Here is an 11,733-nt window from a genome sequence, read left to right on the forward strand (position 1 = left end):
ATTACTGGGGGGGGGGTTCGCTAGAGAGTAAGCTTATAGGTGATACTTTAAAGAAATTGCCGAGTTTCAGCCTCTCGCGGGATGTATGGTTGACAAAAGCAATTTTCTCAGGAAATGTTCTTACGCGTGATAAGCTAGAGGATTGCTTTGAGTGTTGTGTTCAATTATTTATACTATACAACGTTGTAATAAGGGAGATGTAATCTTCTAAAGAACAGTTTGTGTACACTTCTATCGAGTCCATACACACTGGACTGCCCGCAGCATGACTACGACGTGATGTTAGACATCGAACAGAGCATTAATCAACAGAATTCAGCCACAGGGGGTTTTACTTACTGGACACGAGTAGAATTGAGCTATATTTGAAATGAGTACATTGATTTGTAGTAGTTTACTATTGCTAGTCCACCTTCAAAGTGCGTCATGTTATTCTTCATCTAATTAATGAAGAAAAGTTTATTTAGACGGGTATAATATGACTTACCTGTATCATTAACCAAGAAAGTGTCGACGTAAAAGCTAACTTGTCGCTTTGCAAGAAATGATAAGAATTAAGAAGAACACGCGCACTTAACAACCGAAGACATTCTTAACGGTCCAAGTTTTTGAACGCACAGTGTACGGGTATGTTGCGCGTGTTAAAATACTTCGATCAGAGCTCGCGCTTTACAATTTCGACCCACGCGTAAAAACAACCGTATAAACTTGTGGAATATTAGTTATATATGTATATGGTATCCACTATTTTTGTAGGACCAAGAATTTTACTTAAATTATTTCAGTCTTTATAATTAGTATTGGACAATGTATAAGCTTATTTCGACTCATAAGCTAAAACATCATTTGAAATTGGCACGATCGAAATATAATGCATAGATATATGTTTAGATGGTAGCCATTCTGTGTGTGAATACTCCATCATTATTAGACATTTACAATCTGGAAGTGGCAAGCACTCTGTCAGGCCAATACTATTAAATAACACGTACATATAGTGTACTACTATATTCATCTTTCATTAAGCTATGCATATTTTACATTAGAGCCAGTGTCTTCAGGCACTTAGCGCATTTCAGACCATTAGTGTTTTGCCTAAAACGAGAAGGGATTTTCTAATGATACAGACTGTATAATAAGTGTCTTCTCCCTACAAAGCCGGAATGTACAATCTACCTAAAGTATAAGTGATCTGATACCCCCCCCCACCGTTATTAAAGGCAGAATTATTGTGATATTATAACCGTTAGATATAATTTTAATTTCACAATAACATAGGCATATTTATATACACAGTTTCCTTGAAAAGTGATTTTTTTTTCATAATCTTGAATAAATTTGATCAAAACCCAAGGCTATTACGTTGATGAAAAACAAGTCAGAACGAATACAACGTTTTAATACCTAATTGGAATTCTTTATGTATTCAACTCCATTCTGGTTTCTGAGTGTAAAACAGAAGATGAATGTAGCCGAAAGTACATTGCATAGAAAGTTGAAATATTGATATAAGGAGAGTACATGTTTGATAATGGATTGGATAGACTTGATGTATACAAATCCAGTAAAGAGTTTATCAATTGAAAAGTCCGGTCAGACGGATTTCCGCCTTACGTACACCTTGTTAATAAGTACTACTATTATATCCCATAATTATGATTTCGGGTGATGAAATATCACCTTGATAACTTACTCAACCTTGGACAGAAGCGTGATACACAGTGTACTTGACACGTGTTCAGCCTTTGGGTGAATTTCCTGCAAGGGTTTATAGGGAAAACCAATAGTGATGGCATCACATTTACCGCCCTTTCTCTGTCGTCACAACATTAACTACATGGTTCTGTTGATAATATTGATTGGTACAACCGTGACGTCATTCACGTATCGTCAGAACCTGTACATGTTCATTGCTCAAAATACGTCATCCGCATTACTACCGCAATCGGACAAGACGTTCACGTCTACCCATTGTTAGAATTTTCAACGTAGCATAGGCAGAAATGAAATTAATGCAAATTACAAGTATAAGTTTACATACGCGATATATGTACGTCATCGTTCTAGTTATTAAATATAATGTAATCATATTCATGTAACATCATCCGTGACCATATATTCATTTTTTATAAAAACTATTCAATCAATTTTTATGACAGCTTTTAATAACAAATTAAGAGTAATTCTAAGGAAAGGTAATGAAACACACTGTTTGGGTTGAATACCCATGCTCATTAGCATTCACCCATTCACGGTAGTTTACACGCAATCATTTATTTAGAACCTTTCCTAGATCAATAGTACCTACTCCATTGCAAGAGACCATCCCACCCACAAAATAGACAGTTTGTTATTCCTCGCTGACGTATACGTATGTCATTATATAGGCAGTTCCAGTCTGTCTGCAATATTGACATGTTTACCATGCAAAATGTCAACCGCATAACCCAAGGGTAAAATAGGAGTAGTGACGTCCATTGTATTGTGAATTCTAAATTCATCCAATTTATGCCAAGATGTTGAAATATAATTCTTTCCTACAACATTGATTCACTATTTTCATTTTCATGCTAAATATTACACTTATTGAGTTCAGGCTTGTCTTTTCGATCTTTGTGAAATCCGACAAGTTCCAGGATCGATTGTGTGGTCAAAGGAAAACCGGACGGGTAGTTTTTCGGATGACGTATTAAACTGGCGATGTCTACAACCTGCGAAGTCCACCGTTATATTTGTCGTCTCAACAGACTACATATAATTGATCACATTCCATTTTAAAATATCAAATTTCATCTGCCGTCCTTTTATATCAAATCTCAATATTCGTGGAGCCAACAAGGTGAAATAATAATACTATGTAGGTCTGAAATAACGGAGAATATATCGTTAATGGTTCCAAGAATCACCTAGGGCAGTACAATATACTTACTCAGGAACAGTAAATTGACATAGGTTTGAAATAGTTTTATCAATAATCCGTTGATCCACAGAGACGTCAGAATCCACTTTTAAATACAGCTATTTCATATGTATATAATGATAAGAGGGAAACGCAACATTATTTATAGACCATTGACTCGTTTTATGGACTCTGGCTTATAAATCTTTGGACCAATGTCTTTTGCGATTGTAACAAAAACGTGTGACGTCAAATGCACAGACTTATTTTTGTTTGTTTTAAATATATTACATGAAATAAAATCCACAAAACAACATTCAATACACAAAAACCTTTGTAAATTTCGTAAAATTATAGAATTTCTATTTCATATACATTTTAAACACCTTTGATTTTTTCCGCCCAAATATTTTTTTTTATATTTAAACAGATAAGAATGGACGCATGCAGTAACCCTTCATATTTTTGTCCTTCATTTTCGAGGTAAAAATGGGTTAACCCAAGTGTTATTTAGATTAAATTGATAACATGTGAACTGTGGAAAATAGAAAAATCTAAACGGTTCTCATAAAACCCTTAGTATGAACTTGTGATATATGGGTCTAGTCTCGACTGACTGTTATCCCTTGTGAGTCCGTCACAGTGCCCTCAGTGTCACGGGTTGTCACTTAGCGTAGTCCTATAAATAGTGTTATCGACAGTAACTTATAAATTCTATGCTGTTATGTGACTATGGATTTACAATTTAATGAAACGGAGTCTTTTTTTTTTAATTTCAAACCACGAAGAGTAATATTATAGCCAAGAGACATTGAATTAGGTATTACATGACGATTGTAAAACTCATGACATGGCCATGGAATTGTGACAGAAAATTAAAATTATTTTTAGATAACTGTTTATTTAAACTTTAAAGTTGCAAAATGAACAAAAAAGACGTTTTTGATTTGTAATTTAGGTAGAAATATTGTGTATTTTTCAACTTACTTATAAGTTGCATGAATAGCGAATGATATGAAGGAACTCGTTTTGGCGTGTGGAGTAAAACTGCAGCTTATTGATTTTACCACTAGACAGTTCGACATACGGTATTACAAATTATATACCGTTATAACTTGTCATTGTCGTATCACTATCACATATTGAAGTCATCAAATAGCGTACAATCCTAGTATAGGCTTCCAGCGAGAGAACCTCATAGTGAATTATCGGCAGCTGAAAAGGCAAACAGATTACCTACCCAGGTCACGTAACTATCCATTTAGTGAAGGGCAGGAGATTTACATCCGCGTTAATACATCTCATATATGTCAGGTTGTTTTATTAAAAATGTTGTCAGGTAGAAAACGTTTCTTTCAAGCAGTTAGAATATTAACAAGTTAACAAAATTGAGGGCTACATTTTAAATTTTCAATCAAATAATTGATCATTGCAAAAACAAAATCTCTATCGCAACGTCGAGGCTTCTCCTTACAGGCTTTGTCAAAATGTACGTGTACTTGCTTTTACGGCTTGGCGGAGATAGAGTCTGTCGACCTGAATGGCCGAAACGTTACATGTAAGTAACTAGAAACCCTTGGTTTTGTAATAACACGTATTTAATGCTATGATTTACCAAGCTGGTGAACGTATTTACATATGGGGACACGATGCTTCGGTATTGGGCATATTTCAATAATTTCATTTTCTACATTCTATCATGGATGTATTAGTATACATCGGATTCATGATTGTATGTACTTAGATTTGACCTATATTGGGTTCATACCACTGTGAGCTGCAGAATATGCGATAGGCCTGTGTAGACCTCTGACAACAATGATATTTGTACTCTCTATTCAGATCTACAAACATGGAGAGTGGAAGTCTTGTTTCCGATTTGATGATGAAGTGTACATCTCCTATATAAACACTACTTAAAAGACTACTGCAGTGGTTCACCTGACGATACCCTGAATGTGCGTGTACATCACGTATCAATATTTTCATTCGTGACGTTTCTTCTTTCTTCAATGAGACACTCTCACGATTAGACGTCATACTATCTTTTCAGCGTTCAATTATGAACCTTTTTTCCAAACATGAAATGTAACAAAGATGGAATAAGCCAAAAAGTAAGCCTTGAAGTAATATTGAAGTGATGAATCTTGGAACCAAGAAAGTCGACTGTTATATTCTGTTATATAGTATATGACTCTTGCGCACAGGGCTTGCACACAGCCATACTCGTTAGAGGTTGTACATTACCAATGTTGGTATTGGCAGATCTAATACTATTTTAGAGACATTTAGCGAATTGTAACATTTTAGACGATTGCAGATTGATAAAAGTAATTTTTTAGTAACAGTCGCAGTATACTGACTTAACTTGACAGTCAGACAACTACGGACTTTGAAAACTGACATATATACATAGGAATGACGGACAGCGACGATCAAATTAGCTTGTTAAATACTAGATGGTACACTTCCTGGCGATCATTATCTTCAGTGAGATTGTACGATGTGTCGTGAGCGGCATGCCATTCAATCGTACTCTCAAGGTCGGAACAACATTTTTAAATAACATCAACGCTCTTTGTAAATATAACTTTGAGAGGCTCACCCACTCACTCACCCACTCACTCACTCACTCACTCACTCACTCACTCGCTCACTCACTCGTTTTTAATATTTTTTAAAAACATTTCTCTAGCCATTCCAACGACTTTTCAAGCGTCTGCTTTCCCACGAAATATTACCCTGAGTTGACAGAGGAACTGGCTTACTCGTATTCCTCCCGCTAGCTGTGTGAATATTCTAGAAAACATGGTAAACAGTAAAGTGTATACTTGTGACTGAATATCGCTGAATACTGAATATTGTTAAGCAGATTAAAAAAGACGATCATTATTTGACTTGACTCGTGTTTCAACGATAAGATATCAACATATTTGTCTCCTGCTCGCCATCTGCGTGTCTCTATTTCGGCAGACTTTGTACACCTGTAACCTGGGTATGACTAAATTTATGCTGCAATATCTCATCCGGGTGATCAATTGATGGCATCAATTCAAAACAAACCTCGCTTCAGGAAGTGCCACTACAAAATTGATATGTCTATTTCGTACGAAATATTCGATAAAGGAAAATCTGCTTCCGCATCGGAAGCAGAAGACATTATAAAGTATGTATTTGCATACGACGAAGTAAAGTGTTCGCTGTTGTTTCCTGGGGAAGGGAAGTGATGTTATTACGATGGATTTGGTATGGATAGATTTACAATATGAGAGGAAGAGGCACATATTATGAGAGAAATGAACGAGAATCATTGTGTGTGAATTATGTATAATATTTATATATATCTAATAAAATGATAAGCTGGAGACTTCAGTCTTACTTCCAATCCCAATGTGTGTGTGTGTGTGTGTGTGTGTGTGTGTGTGTGTGTGTGTGTGTGTGTGTGTGTGTGTGTGTTAAACATGGTTGTGCACTTGCGCTGTGAACGTAGCTTAACCAATGTTAGTAACTTCATATTAAATATCACATGTTTTCAATGAACCGTTCATATTCATACACCTGTAGCAGTATATCTGAAATCTTTAACCGCCTTTCGAGATTACATCGATTAGGCAATGGTGTGTAAAGATTACAAGGAAAAAAATCGAAGAGAGGTTGTATCATACCCACACATTGTCACACGGAAATTTAAAAATATGTGTAAAATGATACATAGATGTGAAAAATCGAAAAACGGTTGCACAGTTCAATCCGTGACGTGCTTAACGTCTATTCTTTGATCGGAATGATGGATTGTGGGAATCAATGAATCAGTTGTATTCAACTGGGAGTCTGGGGTAGTTTGTGTGATGTATATTACAGTGTCAGAGAGGACATGCTACATGTATTTTAATTGTCTTGGGCTTAAATCTGCGTTTTAGAAATAGACCTCGCTCGGCCGGCGTGATTCATTCCAAAACTGCGCTCTATTTCACGCATCTGTTTCGCAATATGTGTTCCAGTTCATTTATTTCTACTTCGCATTTATACACCTTAAGTCTTGGGTCTTAATAAAACATCAACAACAATGACGAACAATCAAAAGTAATTATTTATTCATAAAACCAAGTACATATTACTTTGATGATATCCACATCTCAAGTAAAGGATAGGAACGATTTTAAATTTGGTCGCTTGGCTTCTAACGTTAAGGCTTTATTTGATATATTCCTCCATGTTTTACAGAAAAAAAACATTCTGATAAATTCTGGTCTCAAATATCAAATTTTAATTGAGAAATTGTAAAATTCAAATTTTAGAATAATACAAATCATTAAAAGAAAATAGTTATTCCCGACTGATTTATAAGATTCAAGTGATCTTGATGAAAGTATCCGTAGAATTGTTCAATCGACTACATGTCGTTATTTCGATAACAAATACAGATTTCCCTTGAGTTCATGATATTTGTCTTTTTTTCTCTCTGAATGTATCTTTATAACTAGCTTCTTCAGCAATACTATTGCATTCTTTGTGCACGGTGACTAATAGTCAGGCTGTGTTGACGTATCTAGACCCATTTCATGTAATGTTATTAGTTTCATTGTACAAATGGCGGGACATCCAGACGACGTGTATAGTTTAAACCAGATCAGAATGAGTCCATTCAAGTTGTGATACTGCTCATCAAATGAAATAAGTGAGACATGGTTTCTTAGGATTAAGTAATTTTGAAAAATTTAACTACATCCCTGCGTTCAATATATCAATATCCGGGAGGACAAACTCTCTACTAGTGTGAGAATAATGTGTAGGTTTTTTTTGTTTGTGTGTGTTCAATGACTTTTCAACGAACTGTCACCGTATAATGGAATATAATACCCTGAAGTGTATAAAGGTGATTATTTACGGAATCTGTGCTGTACCTAAACTATAGAGTACTAGAATATTAGTTCCATGATAACTTTGTAATTTATTCCACGTGTGATGTCATCTAATTAAGACTTGCTCTTTATATTACTCAATCGGTAGAAAATGGCCTGGTTCAGTAAATATGATATTGATCACGTGCAAAATACTGTTACCACGGTGATAATGATGACTAGCACATCTGTAGGAAACCCCGTTGTTTTTATATTATCATTTCTGTGTAGATAATTTGTAGGGCAATGCAATATACACGTTCGAAAGGGTAGTCGTAGAAAACCTACTGTAGGTATGCATTACAGCGCTAATGATACACCAGGTACCTGCTGATGCTGTAAGTGAATTCGATGTGTGTAAATAGTCACTACAGTCAGGTTTGGAACTATTATTAATACTAAGACTTCCATTTTTGTCTTTCACGCAGCCGTATTATGCTTGTTTTGTTTGACTACACACGTATTGCGACTCGATCTCGTAATGTCCCAGAAGCGTTTCATTTTCATAATTCCACTAATGAACGTGTAAGTCTGTCTGTTAACTTAGCATTTCTTGAAGCTTAAATTGTATTAATGTTTGTGAAAATGTGTTTGTTATATATATATATTTCATAGTAATCTGCAAAATGACCCAAAACTAGGCCACCAGAATCCAAGTCTTCAATTCGAATCAGCGAATGCGCTTAAAAGATTACTATTCATAAGCGCTCCAGACTCGACTATCATCAACTGCACATAGTTGTTAAGGTCAACAACTCTGACGGAAATGGGTAACCATTGGCAAATAAACCGAACGTCAACTAAAATATATTGATTTTGACATTTCCATGTCATTGTACGTTCACCTTATTTCTAAGCATAACAACTGTAATTTCACATATCAATTTCAAATATTAAAATCCATGGAGACTTCTTTATACTGGTGATGAATTATTAATCGAGCTATGGAATCAAGACGAAATAACAGGAGAAGTAATCTGTCGGTGTCATCTTTCCATATATTGATCCCATTAAAGAATTTGATAGAAGAGCTAGTGCTTCATCAAATACTGTGTACATGCAAATTTTTATTCGTCTCCCCTCCTATGTTTACCAAAGGTTAAAAATAGACATATTGTACATGCACATACGAACAACTCTGTAACTACGGTTACCTCATTCTTGTGTGTACCCGACTCAGTAACTAGTGTTACCGTATTCGTGCATACCCAACCCCTTACCACCTCATAGGAGTACCTTATTCCTGTATGCCCAGTTTACCAATGGTTAAGAATAGACCTGTATTTGTACTTCTAACTCTGGAACTAGGGATGTATCATTCTACAAATGTATATGCCTCACTCCGTAACTACGGTTACGTTATCTCGTATCTGTGTACACATAACGAGATATTTCTACTCATTGATCATCCAGTGATGATTAAAAGTGTATCTGATTCTAAATCCATTTGTCCTTATTATTTTACGAGTAAATGTTGATAATGAGAGATCTGTAGGTAAAATAAATTTGTAGTTTGTACTGATACATCTTAATATTTTAAAAATTAAACGTGTTAATTCTTGTTTCCTTGATAAAATAAGATGTTTTCATCCCAAAGCTCTTTTCTGATTTTTAACCAAACCTCTGTAAATGCCTGACTGTGATAGCTTTGTTGTTGCAGTTTTGTACTTGTTTTTCAATATTTCATTAAAATTATAACCTGGTCCAAACACCTTTCCTGCATGTCTTCAGTCATCATCTCGTTAAGTTTCCGGAATTGTATTATGGAAATACTACAGACCAAATTGTACAACACGTTTTATACTCTTTGTTGATATTCAGGAGGGGCCTGTAACGGCTTATATTCTGGAGCCTGTGTATTGTCCACGTGACTACCATGTGATCCATTATCTCGTAACTCATTCATATTTGGGCTTTTACTACCCTGTCCTAAAGAGACTTGTACGTGACCTTTGACATAAAGAGCAGCAGGAGATGATCTTGGTGGCAGGACACGACTTGAAGTTGACGTTGTGTTAGGAAGTTGTTGCAATTGCTGTTGAACCATCATGATCTAAAATGGAAAAAAAAATTATTATTGTAAGATTTTGAATTGTGGAAGACAACTGTAAGTTATCATGAAATGTGATTCTGAAACATCAAACAGCTATGTTTTGTTTATACAGTTTATAACATATACGCCTTAGTAAATTGTTACATTTTATATATATACACAATGTATATATATATATATATATATATATATATATATATATATATATATATATATATATATATATATATATATATATATATATATATATATGTATATAATACCTGAAATTAACCATACGTCAGACTACTAATTTCTGATATTAAAAATAGACTGCTACTAATTGTATTGAGCACTATTATCTCCAAAGAGATTCCCTCATTGTATATCATACAAATCAAATGGTGCATACGTGCCTTTTATTGTTGATCAAATTTATATAGTCCATCGAAACAATATATGGTCACAAAAAAAGTTAATGTTTAAATTTAGTATACCTGTCTTACTATCAAACACATACCTGCCATAGCATGTAGCATACCTGTCATAGCATGTGGCATACCTGTCATAGCGTGTGGCATACCTGTAATGCAATTCAGCATACCTGCCATAGTGTGTTGCATACATGTACCTGTCATAGCATATGTAGCACATTTGTCATAGAATGTAGCATACCTGTCATGCAATTTAGCATACCTGTCATGGATACCTGTAATAGACTTTAGCATATCTGTCATAGAATGCGTCGTAGAATTCAGTATAACTGCTTTATATAGCTGTCAAAGATTCAAGCATACCTCTCATAGAATCAAGCATACCATAGGACTTAACGATACATGTCATTGATGTAGCAAACCTGTCATGGAATTTAGCATATATGTATCAGAACTTAACTTACCTGTCACAAATCATGCATATCTGTCATTAAAAACACTGCCATAGCATCATATATAGCTGTATATGTATGTATGTATGTATGTATGTATGTATGTATGTATGTATGTATGTATGTATGTACATGTATGTATGTATGTATGTATGTATGTATGTATGTATGTATGTATGTATGTATGTATGTATGTATGTATGTATGTATGTATGTATGTATATATATATATATATATATATATATATATATATATATATATATATATATATATATATATATATATATATATATATGTATATATACAGGTTCACATACCTGTCTTTCCCCAACTCCACAGCAATATAAAAACGAGGCTATACAGGATATAATAAGAACAGCCAAGGCTACCAGTTCTACCAACACATACAAGACTAGACCACTGCTTTTATCATGATATACCCATATCACCGTGGATTCCCAGTAGGCTCCAATTGCAGATAATATCATGGCAAACAGTGCAGCAACTATCACCAATATATTTAATAGTAAGAACGTCACGGACTGGATAATAAACAGACACAAGTCAAATAAGCAATTCGGGATAATAAATTAATATTTTGAATGAATGAATGGAAAGCAAATTTTTTTTTATTCTTATTTTATATGTAAACTCAAATAATTTGACCATTTTAGCATGTGGTCACAAAACTGTTTTAATAAACCATCTATTATAAGTAATGTCAACATACTATTAAAGTCATTAAGAGAATATAGATATATAGATGAACCAGTGGGCTGGGCCGGGGTACTTAGTAAACTTGCAGTGTTGAGAGGGTCCTGCAATGCTACAAACTGCTGGAGGCAGACTCTTTATAATCAACAGGTTTTGTGATATATTCACGATATGTTATGCACACCGTGTGTATTATTAGCACTATGCTATGGTATTGTCATCACATTTGACTAAATAAGTTGATATTGATTTTGTCGTGATTTCATAGAGTCACGAGATAATTCACCTAACTGAAGCAGT

The 11,733-nt window shown here is 34.6% G+C and overlaps 1 protein-coding gene across 1 annotated transcript; it reads right to left on the reverse strand.

Moving 5' to 3' along the window:
• Positions 1 to 9,395: 9,395 nt before the first annotated feature.
• Positions 9,396 to 11,207, reverse strand: LOC144434279 (uncharacterized). Its single transcript, XM_078122733.1, has 2 exons — positions 11,037 to 11,207; positions 9,396 to 9,853 (listed from the first exon to the last, which is right to left on the reverse strand). Exons 1-2 carry the CDS (start codon positions 11,205 to 11,207, stop codon positions 9,599 to 9,601), a joined length of 426 nt encoding a protein of 141 aa, XP_077978859.1. The 3' UTR covers positions 9,396 to 9,598.
• Between the last annotated feature and the right edge of the window lie 526 nt (positions 11,208 to 11,733).

This window comes from Glandiceps talaboti, chromosome 4 (assembly GCF_964340395.1).
Source record: "Glandiceps talaboti chromosome 4, keGlaTala1.1, whole genome shotgun sequence".
NCBI classification, from domain to species: Eukaryota; Metazoa; Hemichordata; class Enteropneusta; family Spengelidae; genus Glandiceps; species Glandiceps talaboti.

What these genes read in the sequence shown, in the direction of transcription:
- LOC144434279 (XM_078122733.1), bottom strand. Translation starts at nt 11,207, where the DNA reads ATGATATTATCTGCAATTGGAGCCTACTGGGAATCCACGGTGATATGG. An exon ending in GTGGAGTTGGGGAAAGACAG is followed by an intron (nt 9,854 to 11,036) that starts GTATGTGAACCT and finishes TTTCCATTTTAG; the next exon opens with ATCATGATGGTTCAACAGCA.